The 19,641-nt window shown below is 36.7% G+C and overlaps 1 protein-coding gene across 1 annotated transcript; it reads right to left on the bottom strand.

Moving 5' to 3' along the window:
• Window positions 1-10,295: 10,295 nt before the first annotated feature.
• Window positions 10,296-18,362, bottom strand: LOC121250048 (FRIGIDA-like protein 4a). Its single transcript, XM_041148960.1, has 3 exons — window positions 17,399-18,362; window positions 11,175-11,350; window positions 10,296-11,071 (listed from the first exon to the last, which is right to left on the bottom strand). Exons 1-3 carry the CDS (start codon window positions 18,237-18,239, stop codon window positions 10,496-10,498), a joined length of 1,593 nt encoding a protein of 530 aa, XP_041004894.1. The 5' UTR covers window positions 18,240-18,362; the 3' UTR covers window positions 10,296-10,495.
• Window positions 18,363-19,641: the final 1,279 nt, after the last annotated feature.

Genomic DNA, 19,641 nt, shown 5'->3' with positions numbered 1-19,641 from the left:
AACTATTTACAATTAAAAATCTAAAGAGATATACAACAAATATTGAGTAATTTTATTTAATAATCACAATTTCTTATATTTGTAAATTGTCTAACACCAATAAATGCATAAAATATTATAAAATAAAAACAATAACATCTATTTCTATGGGTCTGAAATCAAAAAAACCATAAATGTTTAACAATTCTCTTAACTTACAATTTTATTTGGATTTGCACTCTAAATTTTTTGTAACATGTATGTGTATGTACTATTTGATGAATGCATAGAAAATTTCATATTTAACTGAACACAAAAGGAAACAGAAGCATACCTAATTTATTCTAATATTAAGAAACGAAGTAGTAGATTTCACAAACAATTTAAAACTTAGAACCGAGGAAATAGATTCAGGAAAATCAAAACAACAATTTTATCAGATAGCAAATAGTAGAAAATAAATAATATGACAATTGCTTTTATACTAAATCGCAGGCAATGAAAGCGGTGGGCAAAAAATTAAAAATAACATCTGATAAGATTTGTGTAAACGGTAGAAAACTTTAAAATAATAAGAATCTAATAATTGCAAAATAAAATTACTTACTAAAAATGTCATTAATAACCATATTAATACTATTATCAATATCAAGTTTCGTATTAATATAAAATTTAATATCCAAAAAGCAATATTAAATCTTCAAAATATCAAACCTGTTATCAATATAAGATTTTTTATTAAAGGAAAATTTGACCCAGGATGGAAAAAAAAAAAAAAATTTCTGGAAAGTATAAATCGAAACAAATCATTAGACGAGAATGATTAATAAAATAAAGATATAATTTGGGAAACTATAGAATGAAATCGATAATAATTTGTAAAACATGAAAACATACAAAACACAGAAACGAGATTCTAAAAACAAACAACAATATAAATATCTATATCTAAAGCATAAAGAAATATAATCTAATCAATAATATATGCTTAATATTTAAATTAAATCAACTAATATAATATCACACTATTTATAATTAAAAATTTAAATAAACATACAGCAAATATTTACTAATTTTGATTAATAATCACAATTTCATATACTTGCAAAATGCATTAAACAAATAAGTGCATAAAATATTATACAATACAGATAATAACATCTATTTATATGAATAATAATAAAACATACCTAGAGATAGGAATGAATAAAAGATCAGCGAAAATAGAGCAGAGCAGCAACCAGGAGATTGAGGAACAACAAGATAAGCACAGAGTCAGCAATTTTGTTGCAAAAAAATATATTATAAAAAATAACATAATCATGTTAACAATATAATATTGTTTCTTAAATAAAGCTATACTAACATATTAAAATATAACTTGGTAATAATTTTTTATTCAAATTTTAATAACAAATGTTATATTATGTAAACAAAATTGACTATATTTTTACAATAAATTTTTTCCGATTGGAAATAAAATTTGTAGAATATTGAAACTGGTTTTTTTACAAATTTATTTTTATTAATAATTTTAATATAATTTATTACCAATTTAAAGTTAAACCCTAATTCAATTTAACTATAGACAAATAAATTAAAACCTAAAATGGCATCGTTCTGAACAAAAATAAAACCCTAATTCTACACGCACCCGTATAAATGCGTCGTTATTGAATTTCCACTTCATTAGTTCATTTCACCTCTCTGCTTCGACGGCTTCTCATCCCTCTCTCAAAAACTTCTCTCTCCCCACTCTTCTTCTTCGTCCCTGTCTCTTACGCCTTCTCTCCGCTCGACATCTCCAACCGTCCCTCGCCATCCCAAGAACCGAAGATCCTCCCCTCCTCTCCCCAAAATACAAGTCTCTCCACACGGCTATGGAAGTTATTTCTATCATCTCTTTCTCCCTCTCTCTCTCTCTCTCTATTACCAAAGATTGTTCTTTTTTTTTTTTCTTTTTTACGTTTTGGTTGCTTTATTGTGGATTTTTTTACATGTTCTTATTTCTTTTTTTCTTTTTTTTTTTTTTTGTTTTTGTTTTCTTTCTATTTTCTACATACAGATCCGAATACCTTTTTTTTTTTGAAGTTGCCTCGTCTAAATTTTTTTATCTCTGTATAAATCTGAACAGATCCTTGTACATCTTAAGACATCCTGTTTAAATACAAATGTTGTTATTTATTTATTTTTTTATTTCCCCGTACATTTACAGATCTTCAGATCCAAACCAACCTTCAACTTTTTCTCATAATTTTTTTTGCTATTAATTTCTTTGTTCCTACAGATCCGAGTCAATCTTTAATTTTTTTTGAAGTTGGGGTTTTTTTATTTTTTATTTATTTTTTTCTTGTATAGATCTGGACATATATTCATATATTTCAAGAGATCGTGTTCATATCTCATAGTGTTCCTTTTTTTTTTTTTTTTTTACTTTTCCCGTTCTGTGTAAATATTTTTCGCTTTTGTTTTCTTTGTTGTTTTGTATTTTTATTGTTTATTTTCTTTTCTTCCATCGTGCATTTATAAGTAAATGAACACATGTTTTTCATTTCCTACAGATTTGAGTAATTTTTCAAGAGATCGTGTTCATATCTCATGGTATTGATTATCTCTATGTGCTCGTTTCTAAATATTTCTTGACAATAGATACAGATCTTCATTTATTATTTCTTTTTTTCTTCTATTTTTGTGTGTTGGTTTGTGATGATTTTTTTGGTTGATTTTTTTTTCGAGTGCTTAGATCTCTAAAAAGCACCACCTCTTTTTTCCTTCTTGTTTTTTGATTTTTTATAAAGAAATTTTTAAATCTTACGAATCTAAAGCCTCATGTTTCAAGTTTGATTTTTTTTTTCTTGCCTCCTCTATCTTGATTTGCTCTTACTGATCTGTTTCCTCCCTATCTCTATGCTTGTTACTAAATTTTTTTGTCAACACATACAAATCTGAGATTATATTTATGGCATGTTCATTTATTTTTCCTTTTCATTTTATTTTATGCGTTCAAGTGTTGTGATGATTATTTTGGTTGGAGTTTTTTCTCAAATGCTTACAACTCATGTCTCTGGGCTGTTGTGATGATTATTTTGGTTGCAGGTTTTTGGTTTTTGGATGCTTATAAATCTTTACTTTTCTTATCTTCTGATTTATTTTTTGTATATGCTTTTATGTTTTTTAGCATACTTTGCTATGTTTGATATTTGTTTAGATGTGATCTGAACATGTGTAGTTCGTCGGTTGTTGAGATTTTTTTCGTCCTATATTGATATTTTTTTCTTAGTATCAGTTTTTTTGAGTTTAATGAGTACATGTAAATGTGCAAATCTACATGTTTTGAAGTGATTAATTTTATTTCTTACTTGTATTTTTTTTCCAGATACTGTATACATGAATAGAGAATGGAAGGGAAACTAGTAAAACAATAGCACAATAAGAAATGAAGATTCACTCCTCTTTCTCAACCAAATTTAGTTTTCCAAATCCAAATAGTCATGTAACCATTTTATTTCTTAACTATTGCATATATGTAAATAACGGAAGAAGATAGTTAGGAAATGAACATAAAAGAACTGACCTGTGAAAGTGGAGAGGTGCGAGGCAAGCTTAGAACCCAGATTTGAAAGAAGCAGATTTTGATAGTTAAAACAATAGATAGGAAACAATAGAAAATAAAGATGGAAATCTACTCTTATATGAAGTGGTCAGCAGTATAAGCGGTATAAAAGACAAACAAAATCAGATTCTGATAAATGTAAAAAAAAAAAAAAAAAAAAGGAAGATAATTCTTATACAAAGAAGGAAGCGGTGGAAGAAATGTAAAAAAAAAAATGAGAATCTGGTAAGAGAAAAACAGTTGAGACGGTGGGAAACGCTTAAGATGAAAAAAAATGGAATCGAGAAGGCTGTAGAAAACCGTAGAAGAAAAATTTACAAATTTGATCAAATAATAACACAAGAATTCGAGAAGAACAAAAAAAAGATAAAAAAGACAAAATTGTAAATTGACTAAGAATGGCAATGACAGAAATGACAAATAAATACCAATTCAAGGGCAGAAATGGAAAAAAAAAGTATTCATGGACAGAAATGGAAGAGAAATACCAATTGCAGGGCAAAAATGGAAAAAAAAATTATTCAGCAGCCTGCTTCTTGTACAAAATCAAGGACAAAGACGGAAAAAAAGATGGACAAAATTTTTTCTACATTGACGCTTATTATATATATATCTAGAAAATGCTAGTGAAACGATAAAAATATTGATTGAATTTTTAATTTTTTTATTTAATAATTAAGGAAGTGAATAATGAATATTAGTGAATTGATTTTCTTTTTTTAAAAAATAATTAAAACTGTGTAAAAAATAATTAAAAAAAAAGAGAAAAAAATAAAAAACAAAACAAAAAAAGTGCATTTGCACTTATCGGTCCACTTCTTTAGTTAAATCATTAGTCACAGTAGTACGGTCCATATATAATATATATATATATATATGTATGTATGTATGTATGTATGCATGCACGCACGCGGTACTGCATTTATTTGAGATTAATCAAAGCAGCAGACGGTCATGTAAGAACGGCAATCTTTCATGAAGTGGTCCTCTGATTCCTTGGCTCTGATTAGAACACATGCATAATCAATTTAATGTGGTAATTAATGGCTTTTTATTGTTTGTTCCTAATCAATATAATATTTAAAACCAAAGCGTCTGATACGGCTTGTAGCATGCATGCTTCTAGTTATTTCCTTGATGAGAAACAATTTAGATCTATTAATATTGGCTTGATCTCATTCAAGCATCATTGTAATATATTGGTATCTATCTATCTATCTATTTATTTATTTAATATGATAAGATCAATTTAATATTTTTTATTATAAAATAAATATGAGGCATCACATTTAATTAAATTTATTTATAAAATAATTTACTTAATTTGCTTACGCACAAGAACGGTTGCATCAAAGAAGAGTCCTTTTTAATGCCAAAGCAAATTGTGTACAGCCAATGAATATAACAACCAAATGAGAAGCCCGTTGTTTTTCACATTTGGTAAATGACAATATAAATAAATAAATAAATAAAGAATAATTGCCAACCAACCAACCCGGCAACTCCTGGGAGTCATATCCCTTTCAGAACTTTATAATGTTAAACAAGTCCCAGGCACTGTACCTAAAAAGGACACTTTTTGTGTCATAAGCAGATAGATACTTAGAGTTACGTTTGGGTAGTGAAAATATTTGAGAAGTGTTGAGAATGTTTATGAATAATAGTAAAAAAGTAGTGAAAAAGTAATAATAGAATAATAAATAGTAGGTAAAAAAGTAATGAATAGTAAAAAAGTAGGTGAAAAGTAATAATAAAATAAAGAATAGTAGTGAGAGTATTTGAGGTACTCTTAGTACCCAAACGTAACCAGAGGTGAGGGAGGGTATTTCGATGATGGAGCTCTTTCTTTTGGGGTATTTATTTTGAATGGGAAGTATATTTTATCTTTCAGAGGGTCTTTCAATTGATGGGCAGGTTTCTAGTAGAAGAAATGCCATTCTGATGAACCAAGGCTGCATAGGTTGATTTTACAGAAAATTTTCCAGAAACATGATGAAGCCATTTGATTTTTTCAGGTATATGTTGGAAGTTATGGTTGGTTAAGGAAATTTTTTGGATTTCTTTGATAGTATTTTCTGAGAAGTGAATATTCAAGAGAATGTTGTTCCAACGTCTTGGCTCTTCTAGGATGAGCTCTGAAACAGTCGTGGAGTGATCAACAAAAGTATTAGTGGGATGCAGTTGAGGTATACTAGTTGGCAAAGTGGGAATCTAGGGATCAATCCAAACTCTTGTGGTGGCTCCATTATTGATCTGATAACAAATACTAGATCGTAAGAAATCTCTTTGTTTTAAAAGACTTTTCCAACATCTGGAGTCCGATGACTTCGGGGATACCTCTAGAAAGGAATTTGATTTTAGGTATTTCTTAGAAAGAACTTCTTTCCAAAGGATGGTAGATCCATTGATGAAAGCTCATGCTAGTTTGGAAATGAGGGCTGAATTGAAGATGGAAGTTTGTTTCAAGCCAAGGCCACCCATGGATTTAGGCAAACAAATCGAATTCTAAGATTCTAGGGTAAACTTCTTTTTTTGGTGGTCTTCATACACCCACCAGAACCTCCTTAACAAAGTATCAATTTTTTTTTCCATTTCCTTTGGGAAGAGAAAGGTGGACATGGCATAAGAGGGCAAAGAACTTGCCACCGATATGATAAGGACAGTTTTTGATGCCTGAGAAAGAATCTTTGTCTTCCAACCTTGAAGTTTGACCTAACTTTTCAATGAAGTCAGATAGGAATTTCTTCTTTTCAACACCATTAGTGAGGGGCAGGCCCAAATATTTAGAGTTTGGAGAAGAAGTTCTGAAGTCAAAGAAATTTTTAATTACATTAATGGAATCAGGATTGATGTTTGCATTGAAGTGAATAGAGGATTTCCTATGATTGATATTTTGCCCTGACCAGGAGTTGTAAGTGGCAATACAATCAGCAAAGGCTTGGGCAGTTTGAGAATTTGCCGTACCGAAAAGGAACAGGTCTTCAGCAAAGAGCAAATGGGAGACTCTTGACAATTTTATGCCTCTAAGACAGCCAAGGTTTTCTTTATGGATGGTGAGTGTAGAAAGCACTTCGGTGCCAAGAATGAAAAGAAAGGGAGATAAAGGATCTCTCTGTCTTAATCCTCTCGAGGGTTGAAAGAAACCATGTGGGGACCCATTGATAATGATTGAATAGGAAACAGTAGAAATGCATTCTTTAATCCAATAAATCCATTTATGATTGAAACCAATGTGATGAAGAATATCTAGGATGAATGTCCATTCCATAGAGTCAAAAGCTTTCGCCATATCAATTTTAATAGCCATAGTACAAGTTCTGGTTCTTCTTTTTTTCATAAGGTGAAAAATCTCTTGAGCCAAGATCGTGTTTTTTTGAATGAGTCTACTTGGCAAGAAAGCAGATTGATATGAGGAGATGATATTTGGCAAGATAGCTTTAAACCTGTTGGCAAGAATTTTTGCTATAATTTTATAGCAAACATTTGAAAGGCTAATAGGTCTAAATTGATTGATGTCATTTGGATTTTCCACCTTGGGAATCAAAACCAAATCGGTATGACTAAGCTCTTTTAGAAGTTTCCCGTGAATGAAGAAACTTTTAACGGTGGCCAGAATATCAGATTTGATGATTTCTCAAAATTTTTTGAAGAAAAGGCCCGTAAACCCATCGGGACCTGGTGCTTTTGAGGAGGGAAGTGCTTTAACAACAAGGGAAATTTCCTCATCAGAAGGAATATGGCAAAGGAAATCATTTTCAACATCAGTGACTTTGCTCGGAAAGAGATGATCCAGATCTACAGATGGTGTAGGATTGGAAGATTTGAAAATGTTTTGAAAATGGTCCAGAATGGCTGCAGAGATAATGGATGGATCAAAGGACCATTGATTTCTTCCCATTTTAATGCATTCAATATTATTACTTCTACGTCTGATCACAGTAGAAGCATGAAAAAATTTAGTATTTAAATCTGTAGTAGTGAGCCAAGTCACTCTAGATTTTTGACGCCAGAAAGGTTTTTCCCTAAGAAGGAGTTCACGAAGATTTGCTTGTAGGTCCGATTCCAAAGAGATGGAAGAGGGTATTTGTTCTTGACTCTGAATTGAGGAAAGAATCTCAGAAAGATTTTTTGTTTGAGATTGAATATGGCCAAAGTTTTTGATTTTCCACTCTCGAAGGGCTTTTTTTTTTTTTTTTTTTTGGGAGGATAAAAGAGGGGGTTCCTGTGAAATTGCAATTCCATGCTTTTTTAATAATTATGAAAATAGAGGGGTCCCTCAACCAAAACTCCTCAAATCTAAAAGCTTTAGGAAAAGGCTTTCTATTGGATGAGTCCAGTAAGATTGGAGCATGATCAGATGAGTCACGGGTGAGAGAGTAGTGATAGATGCATGTGGGAACAGATCAAGCCAAGCTAAATTGGCGATTCCTCTATCTAGTCTTTCTTTGATGAGATTGTGACCATCTCTCTTGTTTGACCAAGTATATTTTGGACCATTAAAACCGATATCAACAAACCCAAATCTATTCATGAAAAGAGGAAGCCCTTTCAGTTTAGAGGATTGAACAAAAAATTTTCCCCCTAATTTTTCTGATTGAGAGAGGATCGAGTTAAAATCCCTAATTGCAAGAGAAGGCTTAGAAAAGGACTCAATAGTCAAGCTAAGAAGATCCCAAAATTGATGTTTTTTACTGAATGGGACTGGACAATAAACAAGATTCAGAAGCCATGGCATATGAGTGGGATCAGAGTAAACTAACACGGATATCATATTGCTAGAAATATTCACAAGTTCTGTATCGAATCCAGGACGATTATTAACAAAAGGCCTCTCCATTTTCTAGTAGGTGGGGAGTGGACAAAAAATGAAAAGCCCAGCATATTTACAATACGTTCATTATCACTAGGAGATAATAAGATTTCTGAAAGAAAAATAACTTCAGGATTATAGATCCTGATATTTGCCCTGAGGGATCTAATTGCACGAGGTCGGGCAATACCTCGGCAGTTCCAAGCAAGGAGCCTCATGGATTTTTTGGTGGCAGTGAGGACCCTGCCACTCTAGTCATTGGATTAATGGGAAAAAAACTCACGGTTTGAGTCTGGACTTTATTATCCGAAACTGTCAAGGCTTGCCTCTGGTACGGAGCATAATGGGCGGCTGAGCTGTTCCTTTTGCTCCTACGCTGTCGGCGTTCCAATTTTGCTTTACAGGTTGGAGGGCATTCTGTGGAGATGTGCAGCACAACCTTGAATTCTTGAGGGTTATCTGTAGAAATATGTGGCCCAACTGCAAAAGGGATTCCTTCATGCTCCTTGTTGACCATCTCAGATTCGGCCAATGTGACAGTGGAAGATAGAATGACTTTTTTGTGCGGGTATTGAGAGACTGGCTTTACCGGATTGATGATTTTCCTCTTTCTAGTTGACTCATTGGACGAGGCTGGGGAAGATGTAGGAACTGTGAATGCCGAAGCCATGTTCCCCTGTTTTAGGGTTTGGTTATTGCTCTGATGGATGGGTCGAAGAGGAAAGAGTTAGGAATTAGGGAGGGATGGGGCTGGATTGAGTTGAAAGGTATTGAAGGCAATGCATGCACGTCCGGATGGGCTAACCAAAAGGGAGAGATTTTGGTTTGGTTTGGTTTGGACAGGTCAGTGAGGATTGGGCCTCTGTTGGTTTGGAGTTAGGCTACTTGGTTAAGGAAGAAAGGGTTGGTCTCAGGCCGGATTGGGGTTGGGCTTGTAAGCTCTAGGGGAGGAGTTTGAGATATTGGGTTGACTTCAGATGGAAGGATGGAGATTTCCTTTTGGGGACAAGGGTTGACAATTTCAGCTAGGAGGCGGGTTTGAATTAAAGAGAGGCTAACATCATCTGACAGGTGTGAGGGGATATTGGGAACCGGATGATTATGTTCATTAAAAGAAGCTGATAGTTTTGTTTGCTGAAGGCTTTGGAGGATGCCACGTGGTGGTACGAAGTCCACAACTGGGTCCATTCTTTCTGAGCGAAGGAGTTGATTTACAGGAAATTAAACATTGTCGTCATCTTGCCTGATCGAGAGCTCGGTAGAACTGACTGAAAAGATTTTTTTATACAACACTCCTTTTTGTTCCCACTTTTAGTGCTGATAGTAACTGCCTTGCCTTTGCCCAAATGTTTTGTAAGAGTATTTTTCATAGCCGAGGTCAAAATTTCATTTGTCTCTTTGAATGCTACTGGAGGAAGTATTGGCTTTTCGAGGAAGAGAGTGGTCTGTAGTTGATCTTTGAGCAAGTCTTCAGCCCTTATCATGCCAGTACTCATACGGCGGTTCTCTAAAGTTTCCGCACACATCCAGTGACCATAGCAATGGATCTCTAAAGTACTCCACGTTTGTTCAATGATTATCTAGGCTCTCCTTCGTTTTGTTGAAAATAGCATGAACAGATTGAGAATTGTTGTTTGATGGTTAGATTGAGGATTAATGGTGACATTGTTCAAGAAAAGATGCATGCAGCATATCTCCGGTAAACGGGAACAATCATTTGGGTAAAATCCCCACAGCTCGATCTCAGCCAAAACCACCGACCAGTATTCGCCATTCAGCACCTACCTTTCAACCAAACTGGAAATGTTAAATTTCACCGGGAAAAGTATTGCAAACAAATAACCTCCGAGGAAAAAAAAAAAAAAAAATCCACAAAAATCTGTGGATTCATGATAATCAAATCCACCTTTACTTCATTTAAGGTATATAATCCATGGGGAGCCTTGAGTTATTCCCGGTCAAACCACCAAGGAGGGCAGCCAAAAACAAAGGAAACAAAAGAAGATAAAACAGCATTCTCAAACGAGGAGCCCCTCTGCAACTAACAAACAAAAAAAAACAATCTCTAACATCTAGCTATTCCTGCTTCTGAATTATTGTGTATATGATGAAGGTTGGTAAGAGGGTGGGGCAGCATTACTGTAATCATAACCACCATAGCTAGTCTGGGCTCCATAAGAACCACCAGCCCGATACCCAGCAGCGCTTATGCTGTCAACAGGAAGTGAGTAGTGTTGTTGTCTGGGAATTGCAGGACTTTGACTGTGGGGCACACCGTAGCTGGAAGCATAAGGGGTTGCACTGGGACCCTCGTACACACTATGGCTAGGATAGTTATATGGTCCAGTATATCTTGCAGTTGGGCTTTGTGCAGGAGGAGCTTGGTTCCTCCGGCTGAAGGAGGAAGGGTAGGTATTACTAAATTTGGCTGCTTTGGATGGACGGAAAGAAGGTGGTCCGCTGCCCCGGCCACCACTGGCACCATAAGCTCGCTTATTTTGTGGCTTACCAGCTGCTGACGAACTCTTCTTCCGTTCTGCCTTGGCTTTCTCCAGATGAGTAACCCGCTTCCTCAAGCTATCGAGGGAAAACTCTGATTCAAGCTTGTGGTCTTCAACACATTTGATGATTGCTCTAATGGAATTCAACTCCAGAGTGCTCGACTCCTCCTAAAAGGTTGATTTATAGTAAGGAATCATGTAACAAGTACATAAACTCTAATGTGACAACATAAATTATTGGCAAACTTAAATTTGCAGGTGTTACACATACTGTTGCAGCCATGCTATTATTGCCATTCTTCAATATGGTGCTAGCATTCTTTTTGGAGTTCTTGAGGTGCAACTTGATCAGAGAAACCGGAGGAAATCTTTCAGTCAAACCAGCCTCATAAGCAAAATACACAGCCTCTATCTCTTTACCACTCTTCACCAGTTCATCAATAATCTCTGTAGTTAGAAGAAATTTCTTTAACAAAGAGGATGCAACAGAAATAATTAATGAAAGTTGGGCATCCAAAAAAATTAGCAATGAAGCAATTCGTATTTAATTTGGATACATAGATTATCTCAGGAGTCACTATGATTATCTACGGAGTCACTATAAAGGAGATATAGTCAAATGAAAAGAAGCACATGGAAAAGGAAACATTACGGCCTATCACAAACAAGTAAAAAATAAAGGTCCAATCAAACCTACTCTTATATATTCATTTTTTATTTATTTGAAGCCTTTTTCAACATTGTAACTTCACTAAATATAATTTTATATTTTAGAAGATAACTAGGGACTTATCACACCACAAGATTTACAACAATGTACAATGATAGTATATTTCTTCCAGACTCCATGGAGGATTACATTTTGTTTTCACCTAAAAATTTTAAAAGAGAGCTCATCTGAAACCATACCAGCCAAATTATTTCCACAGTCAGTGATTCTCATATCAACTTGATATTTCAATGTATAATGAAATCTATTAGAATTGACATGACAATACTCATTTGTAACAATATAATTCTCCCAGTAACTTCATAATGGTTAGATGATTATCTTTATCGTAATGAGAATAAGACATTGAGAGCTATTTCATTTAACTATTCAAGTACAGTAAAGCACACGTTGGTCAACTCACAAATATATAGTTGGATTGCATCTTACATTTTTTTTTATAAGTAAGAAATTTATTGAAATCACGTAATTAGGCAGAGCCCAAGTATACAGGAAGTATACAAGAGAAAACACCAAATTACAAGCTAAAGCTGAAAAACAGCACGAAAGTCATTGGGATTGAACCCATCCATTACAATAACCGAAGCCCAAAGCAACAAAGTACGAAAAAAGAAAGCTCTAATCCCATCCACTAAGTGTTCTCTATTGTCAAAACAGCGACTATTCCTCTCATTCCAATTACACCACATGAGACAGAGGAACCATCTTTCAAACAGCCGCTATTTGATGATTTCCTTGAATCCCTCTCCAACAGGCCAAAAGATTCACCACACTCTTGGGCATCACCCAAGCAATGCCAAGCTTGGCAAAAACCTCATCCCACGAAGCCTTCGACACATTACAATGAAGAAGAAGGTGATCCGCTGATTCTCCACATTGAGAAGCCCGAGATAAAGCCCTTATCCTCCGCCGCCTTCAACATTCTACTCAGCATATCCATAACTAAAACAAAGAGAAAAGAGGATAAAGGATCCCCCTGAGAGCTGTTAAAAAAACCAGCTGGGGTGCACTTAACAATTACTCAAAATCTAGCTGAAGATATGCAATGCTTCATCCACTTACACCATTTATTCCCAAAACTAGACCTAACGAGGATATATATCAAAAAATCCCAATTGATGTGGTCAAAAATCTTCTCCATATCCAATTTGCAAAGGATGCCTGGAACACTGCCTTTAATTCCACTCTTCAAGCATTCATTAGCAATGAGAACAGAGTCAAGTATTTATCTTCCCTTGACAAATGCATTTTGGGACTTTGTGATGATCTTCCCCATAACCACACTCAAACGTTTAGCGAGCTCCTGTGAGATAATCTTGTACACACCACTAACAAGACTGATGGGTCGAAAATCCTTCACCTCCTCATACCCAACCTTTTTAGGGATAAGCGCAATGAATTTAGCATTAAGGCTTTTCTCAAATTTCATAAATGAGTGAAATTCAATAAAAACCTTCATGATGTCCTCCCTAACTATGTCCCAACATGCCTGAAAAAATGTCATGGAAAAGCCGTTTGGACCCAGTGCTTTATCTTTGTCCATTCCTCTTAACACATTGCATCTTACATAGCATTTGTCAAGCAAGATTGTGGGACATTAGTCATCTTGCATTGTCGCCATAACTACCATAACCCAAAATAGGTTTTCCAGGAAGGAAATGAAGCCATCCACATAAAACAATGGTTATAGTGATTCAAGATTTCACTAATTAATTATGAAGCAAAAAAGGGGAGTGGCGGAAGGGATAGATTGAAAGGGAGGGGTGCTCTTTTTGTTAATGAAACCTAAGATCCTTTCTTGGAACATGCGGGGGCTTAATGATCGCAACAAGCGCCTTTGCATAAAATCATTATTGCGGACGTGGAAGATTGATGCTTTGTGTTTTCAAGAAACAAAATTGCATGTTATTAATAGAAGAATCATTCATAGTTTGTGGGGGTGTTCTTTTGTAGGTTGGTCTTATTTGGCTTTTCAGTGGGCTTCAGGCAGTGTTCTTTTAACGTGGGATAAAAGAGTGGTGGAGACAGTTGAGGAATGTATTGGGAATTTCTTGGTCGCTAGTTTATTTAAAAATGTTGAAGATGGATGGGAGTGGGCTTTTGTAGGCACCTATGGGCCAAACATGGATAGAGATAGGAGAAGGCTATGGAAGGAGTTTGCGGGTTTATACTATTTATGGGATGTGCCGTGGTGTATGGGTGAGGACTTCAATATTACCATTCTCCTAGTGAGCGATCGGGGATTTATCGCAACTCCTTGGCCATGGAAGAGTTTTCAGCGTTCATATTTGATTTGGATCTCATGGATCTGCTTCTTGTCGGGGGGTAAGTTCACATGGTCCAATAGTCAGGTTTGGTCAAGGCTGATAAGTTTCTCGTTTCTCCTTCATGGGAGGCCCACTTTTTGGATCACTTTCCTATTCTATTATATTGTGGAGGCATTCATGGGGGACACCGATATTTTAAGTTTGAAAATATGTGGCTAGCTGCTAATGGCTTTACAAAGAAGGTGAGATCTTGGTGGTCTTCTTATCAGTTCACAGGCACTCCTAGTTTCATTCTTGCAGGAAAACTTAAAGCTTTGAAGCAAGACTTAAAGAAGTGGAATCTAGACGTTTTTGGAAATGTTGACAATCAGAAGACTTCCCTTATAAAGGAGCTGCAGGCTTTAGAGGGGAGGGAGTTGATGGGAGAAACCTCGAAGGAGGTATTGTTGAGGAAGAGCGTGGTTATGACTAAATTGGAAAGGGTGTTGTTAATGGAGGAGACTTCGTGGCGACAAAAATCCATGGCCCTTTGGCTAAAAGAAGACGACAAAAGTACGAAGTTTTTCTATAAAATGGCTAATTCACATCAACGCAACAGCTACTGAGTTACTTCATTCAGGTAATCAAGTGCTCTCTACCACCTCAGAGATCGAGAACCATATAGTGCATCAATATGAGAACATCCTCACGGAACCGGCTAATTGGAGGCCAAACGTTCATGGTTTGTTGTTTGAGTCTATTGATCCGCAGAGTGCACGCTGGTTGGAAAGACCCTTTGAAGAAGATGAGATTTATAAAGTCATTGGTGGTATGGCCAAAGACAGCACCGGGTCCTAGTGGCTTCTCGATGGGATTTTTCACGCTTGTTGGGAGATTGTGAAATGTGATGTTATGTGGGTGTTCCTTGAATTCCACTCCTTTAAGAAGTTTGAGAAATACCTCAATGTGACTTCATTGCTCTCATATCGAAGAAACATGGGGCAAGGGAAATTGAGGATTTTTGTCCTATAAGTCTCGTGAGTGGGGTATACAAGATTATTTCGAAGGTTCTTGCTAATCGATTAAGCTTGGTCATGGAACAAATTATTTCTAAGCCTCAAAATGCATTTGTTTGGGGGAGGCAAATTCTTGATTCGGTTCTCATAGCCAATGAGTACTTGGATATTAGGTTGAGGGAAGGAGTTCTAGGTTTTGTGCAAGCTTGACATGGAAAAGCCATATGAACATGTGAACTGTGAATTTCTTTTCTACTTGCTCGGGAGGTGTGGATTTGGAGATAGGTAGATCTCATGGATTCGGCATTGTGTTACTACCGCTCACTTCTCAGTGCTAGTTAATGCCACCCCTATTGTTTTTTTTAACAATTCCCATGGTTTGAGGCAAGGGGATCCATTGCCTCATTTTCTCTTTGTTATTGTCAGAGGCACTTGGTCGGATGGCAAAGGCTGTTGTTGGGGGAGGTTTCTTATCTGGATTCTCGGTGAGAAAAGGTACCAACGACTCTATTATAATTTCACATCTCCTTTTCGCAGATGATACTCTTCTCTTTTGTGATGTCGATCGTGGCCAGATTCAAGCCTTACGGGCAATCTTATTATGCTTTGAAGCCGTGTCAGGTCTTAAAGTGAACCTTGGTAAGTCCGAGATGGTTTCCATGGGGCCCGTGCCTAGCATCACTAACTTGGCGAGTCTCCTAGGTTGTAAAGTGTCTTCTTTGCCTATGAAATATTTGGGACTCCCATTGGGGGCGGCTACAGATATTTGGGATAGGGTTATAGAGAAAGTTAATAAAAAGTTGGCAGGCTGGAAATGGATATTTATCAAAATGGGGTAGACTCACATTAATTACGAGTACTTTATCTAATCTCCCCACCTATTTTTTTATCTCTATTTCTTTTACCTACAGGGGTGGCTAATAGGATTGAGAAGCTATTCAGGGCTTTTTTGTGGGGTGGAGTGGGGGAAGAAGCAAAATTTCGTTTTGTTAATTGGACTAAAATTTGCTCTCCTATCTGGTGTGCAATTTGAGGACATTCAATAAAGCTCTATTAGGGAAATGGTTGTGGAGATATCACTTGGAGGGGGATGCGCTTTGGAAGGAAGGCTCAAATCTGTTTTGTTGTTGGGGGGGGGGGGGGGGGGGGGGGGGGGGAAGGGGATGTGGCACAGCCTTATGGAAATTTATTAGGAGGGGCTGGCAGAGTTTTGAAACTCAAATCTGTTTTGTGGCAGCGAGGGTTCCATAATCAAGTTTTGGCATGATGTTTGGTGTGGTGATAGAACTCTTGATAGGGTTTTTCCAGCTCTCTATCGCAGCAGTTAAGAAGGATGCTTTTGTGGCAGATCTGATTGCATTTTCTCACGGTTCTCACCAGTGAAATGTCCTCTTTAATAGGGATATTCATGATTGGGAATTGAATATTGTTTCAAAATTCTTCAGCTTGATATCTCGGCACAGGGGGACAGGATGCAGTGGAGGCCTAATGGTAGCAAGAAATTTATAGTGAGGTCGTATACAAATTATTGGCACCACAAGATAATTTTCCTTTTTCCATGGAAGAGTATTTGGAGGTCACGTGTGCCTTCCAATGTAGCTTTTTTTGTATGGATTGCTTCTCTTGGGCATATTTTGACCACGGATAATTTGAGTAACAGGGGGCTCATTGTGATGGATTGATGCCATTTGTGTAAAAAGCATGGTGAATCAGTGGATCATTTATTATTGCATTGTGAAGTGACAAGAGTGCTATGGGATGAGATACTTAAAAGAGTTGGTTTAGCTTGGGTAATGCCATTGAGGGTAGTGGATTTACTAGCTTGTTGGACAGGGATTTAAGGATGTCCCCAAGGGCGGCTGTGTCGAAGATGATTCCGTTGTGCATTATGTGGTGTACTTGGTTGGAAAGGAATGCACGGTGCTTCGAAGATAAGGAACGTACAACAGCGGAGCTTCAGAAATTTTTCCTACACACTTTATTGCTTTGATTTTCAGCTATTGTGCTTAATAAAAACAATGTCCATGACTTTCTGGTTTTAATTTCTGGCTCTTAGAATGTATTTATGTGTTCTCTTGTATGCTTCCTGTGTACACGGACTTTGCCTATTTCATTCATATCAGTAAAATTTATCTCTTGCTTATCAAAAAAAGATTTCGCTACATTGCTGGTTCTAATTTTCATCGTTTGTTATATCACCCAGTGCAACAATGTTTGTAACAGCTCCATTTAGGTCATATATGACATAGAAAATGAAACACAAAAAAGCAATAAAATGTTCAAATGCACTATAATGCCATCACGTTATAAGATGCAAACACCCATTCTAAAGCAATGGCTTCTGAATTAAAGGTTCACCTTATGCACGAATTAGTCTTCACCCAATAAGGACTTTGAAATACAAAGTGGAAGTAAATGGTAAATCACGAATAAAGTAAGATATCATGTAGTTCTAACTTCTAATATAAAACAAACAATTAGCCATAAGCAAGTCAATACCAACCTCCCAATTTCTCTCCAAATCCTAACGCAGCCGCGAGCTTTGCCATATCCCTCCTGGCGGCAAACTCCACCACCAGCTTTTTCAAATACTCCTCATCGAAAGTCGACCTCAACCCGAAACCAACAATCATTTGCAAAAGCATGACAGCCTCGGCCGCGCCCAATGCCCCACCTTCTTCGTCCATTTGTCCCTTCCACAGCTCCAAAATCCCCGCCACCCTCTCCACCACACTGCTCGAAAACTCCGGGCCGTTATTCTTTTTCCCCTTCCAAAAACTGTCCGGAAACAGCGCCTGAACCAGCATTCCACAAGCCCATCGCCTATCCGCCGATTTCTTACCCAGAAACTCTTCCATGGCATCCAAAACCAGCGTCGGTGGGTCCACTGCCTCAGCTATCGCCTTCGAAATCTCCGCCCGCAACGACACCGACTCTTTCCTCTTCGACACAATGAACCTCAACAGCCCCGAGGAATCCATTTTCCGGGAAAGGGATTTCAGGGTTTCGGACAACTCAGCGGTCCCGGAAACGGTTTTATCGAATTCTGCCAGGGCGGCCTCCCGCTGCTCCTCAACGCGGGCGGCTGCCGAGGACTCGCGCTCGAGAATTGAATCCTCGCGGTGGGAGAGGGATTCGAGCGTTTCCCGAGAAGTGGATTCCAGGGCTTGGATTTTGGATTCCAAGGACTGGGATTTCAGGGATAGGGAATCTTTGAGGGAGGTGAAGCGATTGGACAGGGTTGTGAATAGCTGGGTGCAGGAGGACAGAATAGTCTTTTGGGCTTCTAGGTCATCGAAGAACTTCCGGACTCCGTCTGTGCTGATAACTAGCTCCGTCGCCATTGAAGAGAAATTTAGGTAAAACTGTGACTTCGTGGAGGGTATAGATATTAGATTTGGGAAAATCTAGAGGGCACGAACCCTAAAGTCCTAGTTGGTAGGAAGAAGAGAGTGTCAGTGTGTGTTTTTGAGGAAGAAGGTTACTAGTTTTGGCTGATTTGCATAATCGCCCTTTAACTAATGAGTGCAACTTCAAACCGGTCGGGTGACCAGTGTCAATTTACACCAAACAAATCATAATTTACCACGTAATAAGTGTAGTAAATTATAACATTGACTCATGCAGATAATTATTTTTTTTTTACAGTTCTGATTTATCCCCCACCCTCCGTCGCTCTCGCTCTCTCCCCCTCCCTGCCCTCCCCCTCCCTCCCCCTAACCTGTTCTCCTTCGTCAAATCTCTTATTGTTGCTCCCCTCAAACTCGATCGAGAGAGCTGTGGGCATTGACGAGAGGTGAGGGTATTTTCATTTGAAGTCGAATCTTCCATCAAAATCCATGGGGGTTAGAGTTGGGGCTTTTAGGTACCTAACAATATACGATCTCTCAAGTTGTGTATAATACTAGATTGAGTAGATTACTGAGTTATGCAGTTACTTCTTTTGATCAATTAAATTTATGTCATATTTTGAAGCCAAATTGTTTTTGTTTATTAAGGTTGGTGGATGAAATATGGTTTGAATTTTCTAGTTTCGTATAAAAGTAATTGTCACTTGTTTGTTTCTTGATTTAAGCTTTCAAAGTTCAGGCTATCAGTATTTCATAGAAATGGATATTGAGCAATATTGGTTTTAGGTATTTAAAAAAAAAAAAAAGGGCAAAAATAGCAGTTGCTTTGAGTGCTTTGAGGAGAGAGAGGGACAAAAATTACAAAGGAGAAAAAGGAAAGGAGAAAGGGAGAAAATTATTGATGATGAATCTATTGTTGCATCTGCTGCTCCTCTGCCAAATGCTCTGTTGCTTATGCACTATAGATCTGCTCCAGCAAAAGGCTGGTTGGTTGAGAAAGAAAACGAGGAAGATGAAAATGAAGATGAAGAAGGTACTGGAAAGAGAGAAGGAATAGGGGAAAAGGGAGAGGGGGTTTAACTGGATGTGCATCCACTATAAATATGATAAGGCTACCATATGTTGGATTTTTACTAGTTGGTGTAAATGAGAAATACACATCCAACCGTTTTGAAGGTTTTCTCTTAACTAATATATATTATAACTTTACCTCAAAACTTATTCTTTTCCTCCCTTTTATCGAAGGCTTCTGCGCAAGTGTTGCTCAATTTTTTAAAAAAAATTAGTAAATACGAATCCATATAAAATTAAATAAATAAATAATAATTTTTTAATAATATATCTCATTCTTTTTTAAAGAATTATACGGTATTTAGACACTCCACGACTATATGTA

This window comes from Juglans microcarpa x Juglans regia, chromosome 2D (genome assembly GCF_004785595.1).
Source record: "Juglans microcarpa x Juglans regia isolate MS1-56 chromosome 2D, Jm3101_v1.0, whole genome shotgun sequence".
Classification (NCBI taxonomy): Eukaryota; Viridiplantae; Streptophyta; class Magnoliopsida; order Fagales; family Juglandaceae; genus Juglans; species Juglans microcarpa x Juglans regia.
The sequence above is the reverse complement of the archived record's forward strand: the minus strand, read 5'-3'. Positions and strand labels throughout refer to the sequence as shown.